The following is a 16,879-nucleotide window of genomic DNA, read 5'->3' as shown; positions in this document are numbered from 1 at the left end:
CCCAGACTTAAATTCTGGCAAAACCTAAGTGTGAAGGTATCAGTGTTTGTCCCCCGCCCCCACCACAGAGAGCCAGCACTAGACAGCACCCATATAAACTGAAGCTCTTTTGGGGTTCTCGATCATTTAAAATCCTAGCGTATAAAGAGTTCCTGAGATCCAAAAGTTGGGGGGAGCCTGGCTCTTACTTGGTGTTGAAGTACATCAGGGTGAAGAGGAGCGTGCTTGGTGAATGAGCTCCCAGCTGCCGACAGTCCCACAGCATCTGCTCCAGGATGCAGCTGGACAGCACGTGCCCTGTGAGGAAACCAGCCGGTGAGGGCATGGCAGCAGCGGAGCCCACTCCCTCGCCCTCCCCCTCGGGCCCCCGCAGACACCCACCCAAGGGGCTGACTCGAGGACACCATCCTTTCATCACTTGGTGAAGCCTTTCCAGAAACTTCAGGTAGTAAAGGTCCGTGAAGATGTTGTCGATCCGATTGTTGTCAAACATGTGCTACAAAGGGAAGCCAAGAAAGCCAGTCAGCACAAAAGATCCCCCTCCCCACGGCGGTCACCTCGCTCACGTGACACCCAGAAAAGGGCACAGAATGGCAAAGGGGCTCCCTCCTCCCAGTGCACTGATGGTGGGCTGCTGTTTCCCTGGTGCCATTTAACCCAGGATGCATGATTACAAGTGAGCTGACAGAGCACGTATGTGGATGACTGTGCACATGCAGGTGTGGGTGGACCAGGGGAGGAGAAGGAAGAGACTCCAGCCGTGGACACAGCCAGGGGCAATGCAGGAATGCTCTGCTCAACACCCAACAAAGGGGCAGCTGGGTGGCGCAGTGGACGGAGCCCAGCCCTAGAGTCAGCTTCAGACACCTGACACTGGCTGAATGGTTCTGGGTAACTCACTTAACCCCGGCCTCCATCTGAAGAGCTTGGTGCATGTGCATAAACAGGTATAGTAGCGAGACCTTGTGGACTCCCTCCCCACTGAGACTGTCAGCTCTGCCCTCGAGGCCCAGCCCTTCAGCCCCAGGCCTCCTTTCACTTGGTATCCAGGCAGATATGGAACTGAGCAGGGCACAGGCCACCAGAGAGTCACTCCTGACCCCAATGGCCACCACCCCCTCAGAGGAACAGGATGGGCACTTAGATTTTGCCCATCACTTTGTATTTGAGCTGGTGAGCTTTGTTATCCTAAGTTTAACATTAAAAATGGAAAGATGCTTGTAAAAAAAGATCAAAACCAAAGCAAGTCCTTTAAGTAACAGAAATCTCTAACAACCTTTTCAAGGACCAAGCAAGCATTTTCCCTTTGGAGGAATCATGGGAGCCCTGGCCCTGGATCCCAGGCTTGCCAGGACAAGCACTTCTGCCACCCCTGCCCACACCCATTCTCTAGGACGCACATGAGACTGTTTGCTGATTCCACATTCCCCCCACCTTCCAGAATAGCCGGACCTTCACCTCCATCCTCTGGCTTTCTGGCCTACCCGTACTCCTGTTTCACTCACTGTCAGAAACCATGCTCTCAGCTAAGGCCAGAGGGACATAAGGAAGGGGCTGGATCAACGTTCCAATCCCTGACCACACAACACTCTTCCCAGGACAACAAGGAGGGGAAGTCTCCTCTAAATCACTCCAGCAACAGCTACTTAAACAGAGGCAGAGAGCTCCAGGCAGGGTCTTGGGAACACCTGGGGCCCCTTGTGGCTCTGACATGTAAGATTCATCAGGATGAGCAGAGCAGAGGTTTGCACTGGGGAAGGGGGCCCCAAATACTGGGAATTAAATGCTGATGCATGAGTTTGGAAGAACTACCCTCTCCCTTCCAAGACTCCAAATGGTATCGTGGCACCTGTGACCCTCAGTTTGGAGAGGGATCTTATCTACCAGATGTGGCCCAGCTCCCAGATCTCACTGGGGGAGGGGATCAAGGGCATGTCCTGACACTGGGGAGCCTGCTCACCCAACGCTCCCCTGGCTGCTCTAAAGCCTCTCCACAGTCAGGGGTGGGAGCCCTGCCGCCCAAGTCCCTTACCTTCTGAATGCAGAGGAATAAGTAATAGAGCACATCTGCCTCATAGCTGGAGCCATCCCGTCTCCTGGCCTCCTGGGTCATCAGGCAGAGGCCTTGGTTCAGCTCTGCAATCGGCACAGACAGGACATCTTCCTGAAACAGGGTGGGCTTTCTTCCTAGAAGGTCAAAGGACACCCTTCCGTCAGTCGGAGGTCTCCTCACTGCTTCCTGGCTTCCCTAAACACTAACCTCCTGACCAGGGACTCGCCGCGCCGGGCAGCTTTGGCCTCTCCCTATAGAAAGGGGACCAAGCTTCCCGGCAGTGCCAGGCTCTGGCGGGTGACTCTGGGCCAGACTGGGCAGGAAACCTCTAGGGCTCCACACAGAACCTGGCACAAAGGAGGTGCCTAATAAAGGCTTGCTAAGCCACTGCCCCAGAGCCGCAACAGAATCGCCTTCTCTAGACACAGGCAGAGGGGTCTGATAAGTGTCCCTACTTCCTACTCCCTGAGCCTCGCTCTCCGCCTTCTTCAGGGTTTTTTCATTCTTCCTCTGGGCCCACGTCTTCCAGAATGAAGCTCCTTCTTGAGGTTGCAGAATCGAAGGTGGGGCGCAATCAGTCTCGAGCAAGGAGCTCGCCTCGGGGAGACACGCCAGCTCTGCAGGGGGCTGTGAGGAAACAAGCACATAGAAGGGACATGTGTGAAGATGGCCCGCCTCATCCCCCTCTCTGGAGCCCACTTTTTAAGATGAGAGAAGGGAAAGCTCATTCCAATCAAGACGATGTGTTCATTATTAACAAGAAACAAGCAGGGAACCCTCCTGGCAAAAAAGTGGGACCATGAAAATCCCAATTCGTGTGGGGAGTTGGTGCCCACAAGCTGCTGCAAGCTGTCTCATCTTACCCCCTCACTGACCCTCACAGCACACACAAGGACCCTTTTTCAGGACCCCCAGGGGAGGATGGGTAACCGCAGAAGTCTGAAAGATCAGCCTTGGGGACAGGAGGAGGAAGTCTCAATTCCCCAGCTTGTATTCCAGTCCCCAAGACTAACAGGTCAAGTCACAATACCATAGTCATCAACTTAATCCCTTTCCTCCCTTAAGAAGCAAGACATCACCACTAAAGGCAGCTTCCATCCAAAGAGGGCCTAAAGAGGCAAAGATTCATCCTGTCGTGTTAGAGCCGAGTGTGAGCCTGGCACAGGTAAGGGAGCACCTTCTCAAGCCCAAGCCCACTGTTCCCACTGGCACACTTCCCACTTCAGCCTTTGCTACTGAGAGACAGCGCACCCATCACCACCTCAGAAAGATCCAACCAGGGAAACCAGGAATATCCTCGTAAATCTCAAAGCCCCCAGTCATGAAGAAAATGTCTTCTATTATCTAGGATTTCTTGAAATAGAAATTTTTTGTTACATATTTTGAATCTTCCCTGTTTTGCTGGATACTTAATTCTTTTTCTATTTTCTTTTTCTTTTTTTTTTTCTTTTTTTTTGCATTTAAGTTTTTAATAACTAATTTAAAAAAAAAAAAAAAAAAAAAAAAAAGGTAAATGGGGGCTTTTTGGTCGATCTGTAGTTGTTTTTCATTTAAGAAAATGAGGGAAAAGCCAGTACTGAAAATTCGGTCAGCCTAAGAAGGGGTAGTCCAGGACAAAAGCATTTCTTTGCTTGCTCAATCATTCATCTTAGTAAAATGTCTCTACAATCCTTAATTTTTAAGATTTCATATATTTATTGACTCCAATGATGATCAAGTTCATGATGGAAAGACAAAGATAAGAACAGCAAGAAGTAAAGCAAAATTCAGTAAAGAGGGGCCTGGCACAATGCCTTGATCGCAAAATAGACCATGAACAATAATAACAAAAACATGTGTGGTCCTGGGAGAACGTGGGGGTCCTGATTGGGGTCTCTCCCCCTCCCTTTCTCCTTTCTCCCCCTCCCTTTCTCTCCTTTCCCTCTCTCCCCTCGTCTCTGTTTGAGAAACCTACACTTAAAAAATACTGGGAAACTGAATGTCTATTCAATTAAAAACTACCAAGAAAACTAGCTGGCTAAATTTAAAACTAAAACCCAATCTTGGGCCTCAGCTGCCACCAAAATAAATGACTTGGATCAGTGATGTTTTCCCCTCAAATTAAAAAACTGGAAGAAAAGGAAATGACAGACTTCTCTATTAAGAAGAGGAAGAACATTTTCTCTCAATCAAATAAATCACTGCAAACAAAATTCATGGGCTTAATTATATAAAGACAAAAAAAGACTTCACATGGGAAAAAGAAACAATCTTTCTACAATTAAAGACCAAAGAAAAATATTTGAAGTAACTTTACTGAAGGTCTGACATTTATAAGCCATAAAGGGGAAATGCAGATCCCCAAAACTAGAATATCTATTAAGCTGCCGTCCAAAGGACGTGCCGCAGAGGACAAATCGCTCAGGAGCATTTGCAGAAACCATAAATTGTTGCTAACTGTATGAAAAGACTCTCACATCCCTAGTAATCTAGGGGAAGCAGAGGAGACAGACAAAATCCCGCTTCTCTCCTGTTACAAAAAGTAGCACCACGTGCTCCGAGCCCAGCCCTGCCAGAGTGGCTCGAGAACAAGGCAGGACGAGGCTCTCCAGAGCCGCCATTCCACAATTTCGCCCAAGACAAAGGAAGCAGAGGATTCTCAGCTGCTCTCTCTGTAACAACAGAAAAGTGGAAATGGCCCAGAGGCCCAATAAGGGAGCAGAAGATGGGAGAGCAGCCAGTGGAGCTGCCCAGGGAAGGCCGGCCCCCTCCATCAGGACTGAGCACCCCAACTTTCTCCTTTGTTCAATGGTGGTGACGCGTTGGCAGGTTTATCCTCAGCCCACCCCAATGGGGCTCCCTCCTGCTCCAGAGAGCCTTCCCTGGACCTAGGACTGCTTTCCCAGCTCCTCAGGGAAGCTGAGAAGCTTTATGCCCACCCTTCTGGGCCCTGGCCCCCTGACTTGTGCCATTCCCAATTTCCAGGCATCCTCCTTTTTCTGCAGAGCCAAGCTTAAGGTCTCTTCATCACTGATGAACCCTGCCTGCAATCCCTTTGTGGGCGCCTCCTCTTGGAAGGGAGGTCTGGCTGGGTACCACCACCCGCCTCTCACTGGAAGATGTTGGGGGGAGGGCCTAAGGCCTTGCTTTGGCTCCACCCAGTTTTAACATGACAGGGCTAGTGTCCAGGGAGCTGCTGAGTCCTGGCCCAGTCCAAGGGGAGCCCCCAAAGCAAAAGACATGCAAACACAGCAAAGACAAAGCTCTCCAAGGGCATCCCATGGAGAGCCTGGCACAGCCCCTGGCAGCAGTCAGCCCACCCAGTGGGCCTGCCGCCCCCTTTCAGGCACAAGCAGGAGGGCTACCCAGAGCAGGCCAGCCCAGGTAAGGGCCAGCCTCCAGACAGAGCCCATCCAGAAACAAGCCATCTCCTCCCCTTTCTCCCTACTTCTTTTCACACTTCTCCCTCCTCTCCCTCCCTCTTCCCTTCCTCCCAGGTCACTCCTGGGGATCCAGAGGGAAGTCCCCACCAGCCACCACATCCCACACAGGAAGCTACCTCTAAAATGGACCCCAGGCCACCCAGAGCCTGGGGGCAGGGTCCCAGCCCAGCCCGGCCCAGGGTCCTGGACTCGATGGGGAAACACTTACTAGCAGCATCTGCTCTGGAGTCCAGTACTGAGGTGGGGGGCAGGGCCTTTCTCCTCCTTGGCCCAGGACAGGGATGGAAACACTGGCATCTACAAAGTCCTCTGGAAAACTAGAGGAAACCAGGGCGGACGGGTCCTGAACGCTCTTCCCGGGCCTTGACACGTCCTTCAGGTTCTCGCTGCCTCCTTCAAGGCTCAGCAAAAACCCATCCCCAGGCAGTGCCCTCAGAGGAAGCCCCTCACAAAGAGCCGGGGAAGCAGGAGGAAGGGGGATGGCGTGAGCCTCCGGGCCAACGCTGAGCGTGGGGAACGCAGACCAAGAGTCCACACCAAGCAGCGGGCCCATGGCCGAGGCAGGCTCCAGTCCATGGTCGTAGAGCTGACTGCTGTCCACTGTCAACAGTTCAGGGAGCAGGGACGCACCAGGCAGCGGCAGCGAGGTCTGCCCGAGGGGTAGCGGGCTCGGGGACAATGGTGACCTCAAGGGAGAAGCATCCTCGCCAGACAAGTCGAGCTTTCTCCTTTTCAGGGGCTGAGCCATGTCAAGAGGCCCGGGCCCGCTGTCCTGCTGGGTCTGCTTCTCTGGAGAAGGCCAGACGGCCACGTGCAGCTGCCCCAGGGTGACCTCCTGGCAGGGCTGGAGCCGCCCGGGCGAGGAGGGCTGGTGGGCCTCCAAGGAAAGCCCCTGGGCTGCTCCCAGATGAGGCAGAGGCAAAGGAACGGATCGAGCCAGCTCCAGGAGAGAGTCTGCCACAGCCGTGGAATCGAGGTACTCAAGGTGTCCCTCTGGATAAAAGGAAGCTGGGTGATGTGCAGACTGCTGGCCAGCCTCAGGCCCTGAAGCAGAGAACGCCGCCAGCCATTCAGGGAGGGGCTGTTGGGGCAGCATGGGGGCTGTCATCCTCACAGGGTCCTCGGAGAGGACGGAATTCTCCAGAGAATGCCTCATCCTCCTGGCAACTGGAAACAAGCACAGAGAAGGGACTTAGAAGGCCCGGCCCAGACCCTCATCGAATGGGGTGTCAACAAACTACTAGCGTGAGGAAGCTGACGCAGGTGGCAAACCTCCATTGCCTGCCTAGCAGCGCTGTTCCCCAAGCTGGCCCTTCCGAGCTCAGGCGGTTGGGGATTTCTTGTCAGGCACCCCATCCACCACCCCCTGGATCCTCCTTGGAGGTCCTCAGCTCACTCCAGACTGCTCATCAATACCTAATGTCTGTGGGTCTTCCCCAACAATACCCTCCACACCCTCAGCCTGCCCCATCCCTCTCCCTCTTGCCAGGGGAATCATGTAGAAAGAACAATGGTCCTGCAGCAGCAGATCTGGCTTCAAGCTATAAAGAAAGAGCAATTAGGTGGCTCAGTAGATAAAGCACTGATTTTGTCAAAAGAACAAGGCGATTTCAAATCCTGCTTCAGACGCTTAGTAGTTGTGAGGTCCTGAATAAGTCTTTAAACTTTACCAATAAAATAAAAATGACAATTCTAACTCAGTTAATTTACTTATTCAGTGCCATGCCTATTAAACAAACAAGAGCTAAAAAAATGGTAACAAAATTTATCTCGAAGACCAAAAGGTCAAGAATATGAAGGGAATCAATGAAAAAAAAAAAAGAAAGAAAAAAAAAAAGTTAAAGGAAGGTAGTCTCAAAATACCAGATCTCAAACTGTATCACACAGCAGTAATCATCAAAACAGTCTGGTACCAGCTAAGAAATAAAGTGGTGGATCATAATCAATAGATTATGTATATAAGACATGGTAGTAAATGATCATTTACTAGATAACACTAGTCATCTAGCATTTGACAAACTCAAAGAAGCAAGTTTTTGGAACAAGAAATCACTTTCTGACAAAAATTAGTGGGGAAATTAGAAAGCAGTTTGGCAGAGACTAAGAAAGACTAACATCTCACATCATATCAGGATAAGGTCAAAAATGGGTACGTGATTTAGACATAAAGGGTGATATCATAAGCTAATTAAGGGAACAGAGTATGTTCTGTTGGATCTAAGGAAAAGGAAAGAATTCATAATCAAACAAGAGATAAAGAGTATTATAGAATGTAAAATTGGAAATGTTGATTATATAAAATTTAAAAGCTTTTACATAAATAAAACCAATGCAGACAAAACTAGAAGTAAAACAAAAAACTTGAAACAAAACTTCACAGCAAGGGTTTCTGATAAAAGTCTCATTTCTCAAAAATATAGGGAACTAAGCAAAATTTATAAAAATTAAGATGCCATTTCCCACTTTACAAATGTCACAGGCTATGAACAGGCAATTTTCAGAATAAATTAAATCTATCAATAATCATATAAAAATGCTCTAAATCACTTCTGATTAGAGAAATATAAATTAAAACAACTCTGAGATAGCACCTCACACCTATCAGATTTGCTGGAGGAGATGTGGGGAAATGAGCACACAAATGCATTATTCATAGAGATATCACCTGACAATGTTGAAAAATTACCCATGCATGTTTTGTAAATGAAAAGCTTTAATAAAAAAATTAATAAAACTCAATATGCACATACACACAGAGAGAAAGAGATCCAATCATTCTGGAGAATAATTTGGAACTATGCCCAAAGGGCTATAAAACGGTTACATACCCTTTAACATAGCAATAACACTACTAGGTCTGTATTTCAGAGATCACAGAAAAAGAAAAGGAGCCTATTTGCACAAAAATATTTATAGAAGCAGCTTTTTTCTGGTGGTAAAAAATTGGAAATTGAGTATGGAATCAATTGGGGAAGGGTCAAACAAATTATGGTACCTGATTGTAATGGAATACTATTGTGATGTAAGAAATGACAAGCAGAATGGTTTCAGAAAAACTCAGGACGACTTAAATGAACTGATGCTGAGTGAAGTGAGCAGAACCAGGAGAATGTTATATCCAGGAACAGAAATATTGCAATGATAATGAACCAGGAAAGAAAGACTTAGCTAGCTACTCTGATCAAGACAATGATTTGCAACAAAAGGACCCATGATAAAATGCACCACCAGAGAGAAAACTGATACATTCTGTATTCAGAATGAAACATAACTTTTTTTTTATCAGTTTCTTTGCATTTTCTTTTGTAATATAGCTAGCTAAAATGGAAAATAAATAAATGAGCAAAAATGAATAGGAACCACCATCCAGTATATATATATATATATATATATATATATATATATATATATATATATATATATATATATATATATATATATATTTAGTTAGTCTGGCATGTTTTATTCTTAAAGATGTCAGACTGGTTTTTAGTGATCACTATTTCCTTTTCTAAATGTTCACCCTTTAATAATAAATTCTGGAATTTTTCAAGAAATCGTAGTCGAACTATTTAAAGCCTGAAGTTTGAAGACTCTTCTCTTTTTGGAAAATCTTGAAAACAAATGCTCTTATGAAACATTTGTGGAGCAACTCTCCATTCAAAGATCACCAATAGGGATCGCATCTTCCAGTTCTTTCTCTAAGAGTGTACATTGTTCCTCTGTATGGGCCAAGGGGCTTCAACTCATCAAGAGCCACTGACAGTTCTTTTACTGCTCCTTACTGATCTACACTCTTCTGTACTATCCAACCCCAAAAGTGAGCTCTGTTTTTCTCTGGTGTCCGCTATCACTCAGTCATCTCAGCCTTCCTTCTGTAATTATCAGCTCAAGTTCCTTCTCCAACTCAGTGTACCTAACCCTTTTCTTCCAGGACTACACCATGCTTTTGTGTTCATCTTGTTACCTGATCTCACCCCCATCTTTTCTAAGTGTCTCTTGATAGTCTAAATCTGATCTCTATAAATTTATCCCTTTTTCTCCTCAGAAATCTTTCTTTTTTTGTCCTCATCATTTTACTTGAGCGCTTCCAACCCCTCCTGGGTTGACATCCTCAGTCCCTAGAATCAATCAATCCTAATCATCCTTTCTCTAAATGCTTTTAAATCTGCTCTCTCAAAATTCAAGCTCTGATGTTTCTACTTCATCCCAGATTTCTTCTTCTGAAACACAAATTCTCGGATAGAATAATCACTTCCTCCCACGGTTCCCCCTCATTTCTATCCCCACACTCAATTTCTCTTTGCCGGGGGAGACCAGAGCCAGATCAGATACCTGTACCTTGAGGAGGGAGATACTACCATTAAGACTGCTGTCAGAAGTCTCTTCCAGCTTCTCAGGCTAACTGGGTTTCATATCACTGGTAGATCCCTCACCTGCCCTATCTCAACTGAAATTCTCCATAAAATGAAGGAACTCTTTCCTTATCTTCAATCCCAATCAGGAAAACACCCCAGCCCCCAATCTCAGGCGGCGATGTGCGTCAATCAACAAATATTTCTTGAGCATCTAAGCCGAGTCTTGAAGTAGGAGACCCAGTCCAGACCTTCAAGGTAGTCTGTCCAAGACGACAAAGGAAAAAGGAAGACAGCCATAAGAGTAGCAATGACTATGCCTTTCCTGCCACAGCGTGTTAAAGTTGGAAAGCCTAGCTCCCAAACAACCTTGTGAGGCGGATGATCTCTAGGTTACAGGTATCACAAAGTACAAGAGATCACAGAAATGACTACAGGAGGAAAAGCCTAGGAAAAACTCCGTGATGGAACAATGGAGAGCCTCCGAAGGTCCTTTCTAGCTCTAAGTCTCTGTTATCTCAGGCCGGACATGATCTCACCCAGAAAAACCATCCTCACCACGCGCCGGAGCAGAGGTCACCTTGGGAGAGTCTCCCATCTCCCAATGTAGCCCATCCCACTGCTAGTGCTCATGGCAGGACTCTTCTCCCCCGCTCAGGTCAAAGTCTGCCTCTGCCCTTCCATCCCAAGTTCCAAATCTGTCCCCTGGGACCACACCCAGTGAGTTCAATCCCTGCTCCACATGGCAGTGTCCCCAAAGTCACTGTGTCCAGGCCTCTTGGTTCTTTTATAAGACAACTCTCCCCCTTCACTCCACTGAGCGAGGCCTTCATCAGGCTGGCAGGCACATTTATGAAGCACCTACACTGTGTGCCAGGCCTCTGCTAAGCTCTTGATTCTCCTGCTTATCCCTCCTCTGGACATTATCTCACTTAACATCCTTCCTAAGCTGTGGAGTCCAGAACTGAGCCCAAGACTCCAAGTAGTCTGACCAGGCCTCAGGATGGTGGGAACATCACCTGTATCTCTCATCCTGGACCAGAGACTTCTCCTGACCCGAGCTCTTCTGAGTCCCGTCCCAGCTGGCTCATTAAGCTTGCATCCCACTAAACACACGTGGCTCTCAGCCCTTTCTCACACTGGTGAAGCTAACTTTCTGAAGAAACACACAGGTAAGACTTTCCATTCACCCCATCATATTTCACCACATTTGATCAGTCCACTGTTCCACCTATCAAGATCTTTGTGGATCCTACAAGACGTTCTGAAGTGGGGGCTCAGCTTCCCTTCCCACTTGGAGTCACCTGCAATGCTCTAAATTTTCCTCCAAGTCAGGGATGAAATTAAAACATAACCGTTAAATAGCACAGAACCCAGAACACAGTGATCCCCAGACCTTTGGAGATCTGCCTCCAAGCTCATCCAACCACTTCGGCACTCACTTAATGGAGTCAGCATCAACCCTCCAGCTTGTCCACCCACGAGCATTTAACAAAGTCAAATATCTTCTCCAAACCTGCAGCCACAAGCACCCACAGCACCCACAAGAAGGAAAGGAGGTTTGCCTGCCATGATCCCAACTCCATCGAGTTTTGCTGGTGTTCTCTCAAAGACCGCCACTCTTTTCTCAAAGTCTGCTTTACTCGTAGTTCTAGAATTCTACCAGATCAAGCTATATAGTTTGCTAAACTTCCTTTGAAAAAAAGAAAAAATCCACAGGTCTTTCTCCAGTCCCTTGCCACCAAGTTTCTCAGTCACTCTACATAATCTTTCACTGACGATTCACCCTTCCTTCTGGGCAATGGGAACTACACTCAGGGGTTCCTGGGCATTTTATTGGGCCTGGCTCTAATGTAACAATGCCCCCTCGCTCCCACATGTCTTTCACTCCATGTGACCAGTGGAGAATGACTGCACATAAGGGACAATATCAGAAAAACCCGAAATAAGTTGGGCAGGGGGCTGCCAGATACACACCCCACGTGATGCACTAATGAATGTCCGAAAAGAGCAGGCAGAGTGGGAATGGAGTGCCCCCAATGAAACGAGAGGGGTCCGGTTGGTGGCTCCTTCCTCCTCCTTCTTGCTCAGATTAGACACAGAGCTGGAGATGCCAGAAAGAATGTCCAGCAGCACCAGAACTAGCAGAAAAAGTCAAGCTGTGGAAGGAGCCATCGGCCCAGAGGGCACCCTCTCCCGCTAAGGAAAGCAGAGGGCTCCCAGGTGTTGCAAGTCAGCGGGGCTCGGGCTGCAGCCTTCAGTTTAGTTCTCCCACTATAAGCCCCTGGAGCCACGTGCTGATTGGCACCCAGCCACGATGGGACCACAGTGGAAAGAACCTAAAGTCTGTGGCTGATGCCTGAAATAAAGGAGGTTTCTCGACACCAGCCTTTATTGTAAGGTGATTTTATTAAATCACCTTACAGGGCGCTAGCGAGAAGCTCATTTTGTAAACCAAAAAGTGTTACAAAAATATGAGTATTTATTACTCCTAACCCCCTTCACCTGCTGCTGCTGCACCGCAAGTCCCCCCCCCCCCCCCATCCCCATCATAGGCCTTTCTTTCCTATTTTAAGTCTTTCCTCCTGGCAGCAGCAATCAGGGGGTAATAAGCCCCATCTACAAATGTTCTTTCCTGCCTTTCTCCCAATCCAAACGGCCAACCTCCCCGTCGGGGAACTCGCTCACACTCGCTCATGTTCCGGACACGGCCGCACGGCACCGGTCCGGAGGACAGGGCTCACTCACAAGGGGCCTACTCTGATGCCAGGCACTTCCAAAGCAATTCTGCCACCCAGAGTGAAACTACAGAGTCTAACCGGCGCTGCAGGAACCAACAACCCAGAGAAACGCAAGGGCTGGGGAGGGACGCGGCGCCACTCCCCGGGGGGTGCGGTGCAATCTGGGAGCACCCCTCCATCTACCACTGCACCCACGGGATGCTGGCTGGGTGACTTCAGCCCCCGCCGCCACGGACTAAATGACTTCCAAGTTACTTCTCCTCCAGCTCTAATCAGTGACCCCGGCCCTCCCCTCTGGGCCAGATGTGAGAAAGCTCTCCCTCCATCTGCTCCTCAGCCTCCCTTGGCTCCCACCTCCACGCTCTGACCCAGGGAAGTACAAAACCAGCCCCTCCGGTAAATAATGGGTCCGAGCTGCGGTGAGCGCCACGCTGTCTCTCAGGGACCCGGCGCCGTCCCCCAAGCAGCAGCTCTGGCCTCCGCACTTCCTCCATCCCCTTCTCCTTAGCCCCAGCCCGCACTGCTGCTGCCAGGCGGAGTGCTCCAAGACGTCCCGAGGTAGGATCACCAACGGAGCCGTCAGACAAAGGAAACTGTAGCTTGCGCTTTGTGGTGTTCGTGCCTTTCGCATACAACTCTGCGCCCCTGAAGGTGCGGCCTCGTGGCCAGGCTCTAGTTCTCAGAATCCCAGAAACGGGGAGTTGTGACCGGGCTGGGAGGCCACACGGTTCGCCGCGGCGTGGGAGAGAGCCAGCCAGCGCACGAGGAGAAAACCGCAGGCGAGAAGGGACGGGGCCACGCGGCCGCTGCAATTAACCAGACCGAGTCAGGGATTGCCATGGGGTCGTCAGTAACAGGGCCAAGGGTCAATGGGCGTCATGGATTCCCAAGCGCGCAGTTACTACTCCCTGCACCGGGCAGTCCCGGCTCTCGCTCGAAGGCACTTAGCCATGGGACAAAACCCGGGCGGATCCGAAAGCATCTCCAGTCCCTAGGAACTTTTCTCTGCTTTCTACACACGGCTCCGTTCACGGGACTACAGAAGAGAGGCTTCTGTCAGGGGCGCCCGGGGGGAACCCCACAAAACTAAGGGCTCCAGGATGGAGGGACCCCGCAGCAGACCCCAAGCCAAGAACCTCTGGGGCCGATTCCCGCCTCGAGCTGCCCCGATCCGCCCGGCCCCGAAGCACCTCCTCGCAACCCCCCGGTAGGAGCCGCCGAGCGCCGGCGCGAAAGAGACGCACGAGCAGAGATTGACAGATGGAGACAGAGACCTGGAGACATATGGAGAGACAGGCAGAGGGAAGGAGAAGAGAAGGCGAGGAGCCACCGCACACACGCGCCCCGGCTCTCGGCCTCGGGGGTCGCGGCCTCCGCAGTCGCGGGGTCCCCGGCTCGAGAGGGTGGGGGTGGGGTCTCGGGGCGTCACCTCAGCTCGGGTCCGACGCCACTGCCGCCGCCATCTTGCTCGCCCGCTTCTTCTCTCGGACTCCCGCCCCCTCGACCGCTAACCAATCGCCTGCCCCTAACCTCGCCAATGGGCAGGGCCGGGGAAAACTTCCTCAGCCAATCTGTGTCGCCCGCCCAGGGCGGGGAGGCGGGGGCAGGGGCGTAAACGGCCCGGGCGGAGATTCCACACCCAATCAACAGTAACTTCGGGAAGCGTGTCGGGTCACGTGGAGACGCTTTAACCAATCATAAGTGGATCCCTGGAGCTGGGCGGGGCGAAGAGATGCTCACATCCAATCAGCGAGCGGAGAGAGGTGGGGCCGAGTGTTTGGCGGGCCGGCGATCGGGAGCTGTCGGTCAGTCTGTCGCTCCGACTGTCCGGCGGGGGCGGGGCAGCCAAAGAGGCTTTAGGGAGGGCGGGGCCCGTCCGAGCCCCGAGCTCGTGCCCACGTGAACCGTGCTGCCCCCGAGTGAGTGCGCCTCCTCCCGGAGTTCCCCGGTCTGGAGCCACGCACGCATACAGTAGGCGCCTAGTCAATGCCTGTGTGGTCCTTGGGAGCCCCACGATGCAAGCTGCCCCGGGCCGCTGTGCACTGAACCCCCAGCGAATGACCGAAAAGGGAACAAAAGCGGCGCCTCAGGAGTCCTCCCTGTATCCATTCCACCCCACGCTCAGGTCACAAGCCCTACTGTGTGCCCGAGGTGTAGAAAGTGCTCCGAGGCCAAGCCTCCCGCGTACAATTCGCCGGGGGGGGGAGGGGGGGGAGCCGAGAAACTGCGGCCGTGGGGGTCCTCCTAATTCCCTCCTCTGGGTGGGGTCCTGCGGGGACCCTCTGGCGCACCCCCCCAGCTCCTGCTCCCGGAGGGTTCTAGAGGACAGAGGGGTCTCCTCCCAGCCACACGGACAAGAAGAGTAGAAGGTTCAGGGAGAGAAGCAGGGTCCCCTCAGACAGCTGCATGAGGAGGTGGGCACCTGGCCCAGACACACGGCATCGGAACCTCCGGAAAAGAGGAGATTGGAGCGGGTTCCGGAGGCCGGCCCCATCCCACTCCGATTTAGTGAGCACTTAGCGAGCACTCGCTGGATACTGAGCCCTGGGAGTGCAAAGAAAATCATTCCCGCCCTCAAGGAGCTTCCAGTCTACGGGGGGAAAACGCGTCCATAGTGAAGTCTGAAAAGTTTATTTACGCGAATAAGTGTTTTTAAAATCATTTTTATGGGTGCAATAAGATGAATAATCAAGGACCTCCCTGAGATGAGCCTTGAGGGAAGCTATGGGTTTTAAGAGGTTGGGGTGAAGCATTTGGGATAAACTCACTGTTTGACAAAAATTGCTGGAAAATTAGAAATTAGTATGGCAGAAACTAGGCATTGACCCACACTTAACACCATACACCAAGGTCAGGTCAAAATGGGTTCATGACCTAGGAATAAAGAATGAGATTGTGAATAAATTAGAGGAATATAGCATAGTTTACCTCTCAGACCTGTGGAAAAGGAAGGAATTTATGTCCAAAGAAGGACTAGAGATCATGACTGATCACAAAGTAGAAAATTTTGATTATGTCAAATTGAAAAGTTTTTGTACAAACAAAACTAATGCAGACAAAATTAGAAGGGAAACAAACTGGGAAAACATTTTTTACAGTCAAAGATTCCGATAAAAGCTTCGTTTCCAAAATATACAGAGAATTGACTCTAATTTATAAGAAATCAAGCCAATCTCCAATTGATAAATGGTCAAAGGATATGAACAGACAATTTTCAGAGGAAGAAATTGAAACTACTTCTAGCCATAGGAAAAGATGCTCCAAGTTATTATTAATCAGAAAAATGCAAATTAAGACAACTCTGAGATGCCACTACACACCTGTCAGATTGGCTAGAATGACAGGGAAAGATAATGCAGAATGCTGGAGGGGCTGTGGGAAAACGGACACTGATACATTGCTGGTGGAACTGCGAATACATCCAGCCATTCTGGAGAGCACTTTGGAACTATGCTCAAAAAGTTATCAAACGTGCATACCCTTTGACTCAGCAGTGCTGCTATTGGGCTTATATCCCAAAGAAATACTAAAGAAGGGAAAGGGACCTGTATGTGCAAGAATGTTTGTGGTAGCCCTCTTTGTAGTGGCCAGAAACTGGAAACTAAGTGGATGCCCATCAATTGGAGAATGGCTGAATAAATTGTGGTATATGAATATTATGGAATATTATTGTTCTGTAAGAAATTACCCACAGAATGATTTCAGAAAGGCCTGGAGAGACTCACAGAAACTGATGCTGAGTGAAATGAGCAGGACCAGGAGATTGTTGTATATTTCAACAACGATACTGTACGACGATCAATCCTGACGGACGTGGCCCTCTCCAACAATGAGATGAACCAAATCAGTTCCAATAGAGCAGTAATGAACTGAACCAGCTACACCCAGTGAAAGAACTCTGGGAGAGGACTATGAACCACTACATAGAATTCCCAATCCCTCTATTTTTGTCCACCTGCATTTTGGATTTCCTTCACAGGCTAATTGTACGCTATCTCAAAGTCTAATTCTTTTTGTACAGCAAAACAACTGTTTGGACATGTATACATATATTTAATTTATACTTTAACATATTGAACATGCATTGGTCAACCTGCCATCTGGAGGTGGGAGGGGGGAAGGAGAGGAAAAATTAGAACAAAAGGTTTGGCAATTGTCAATGTTGTGAAATTGCCCATGCATATATCTGGTAAATAAAAATTATAAAATAAAAAAAAGAGAGAGAGAGAGGTTGGGGTGAAGAAAAAAGAGTATTCCAAGCACAAGGGACACATGGGGCAGTCAAGTTCAAAGAACTTGCTGGTCCAG

At 49.6% G+C, this 16,879-nt stretch overlaps 1 protein-coding gene across 9 annotated transcripts in view; it reads right to left on the bottom strand.

The window, feature by feature from the left end:
• Positions 1-16,879, bottom strand: part of LOC141545084 (transcriptional regulator QRICH1-like) — a 43,782-nt gene that overhangs the window by 3,543 nt on the left and 23,360 nt on the right. For 4 of the 9 annotated variants that reach the window (XM_074272044.1, XM_074272047.1, XM_074272042.1 and 1 more), the window contains exons 2-6: positions 5,684-6,642; positions 2,509-2,680; positions 2,033-2,187; positions 382-496; positions 189-297 (exon numbers count right to left, since the gene is read on the bottom strand). In XM_074272044.1, coding sequence (XP_074128145.1) covers positions 189-297; positions 382-496; positions 2,033-2,187; positions 2,509-2,680; positions 5,684-6,631 — 1,499 coding nt within the window. In that variant the 5' untranslated portion in view covers positions 6,632-6,642. Of the gene's footprint in view, positions 1-188; positions 298-381; positions 497-2,032; positions 2,188-2,508; positions 2,681-5,683; positions 6,643-11,807; positions 12,221-12,925; positions 13,794-13,845; positions 14,087-16,879 lie in introns of those variants that run through there. The other 5 variants (XM_074272048.1, XM_074272043.1, XM_074272041.1 and 2 more) reach the window with 5 other exon arrangements.

Source organism: Sminthopsis crassicaudata, chromosome 5 (assembly GCF_048593235.1).
Source record: "Sminthopsis crassicaudata isolate SCR6 chromosome 5, ASM4859323v1, whole genome shotgun sequence".
NCBI lineage: Eukaryota > Metazoa > Chordata > Mammalia > Dasyuromorphia > Dasyuridae > Sminthopsis > Sminthopsis crassicaudata.
Note: the sequence above shows the minus strand (reverse complement) of the source record. Positions and strands in the feature narration are given on the sequence as shown.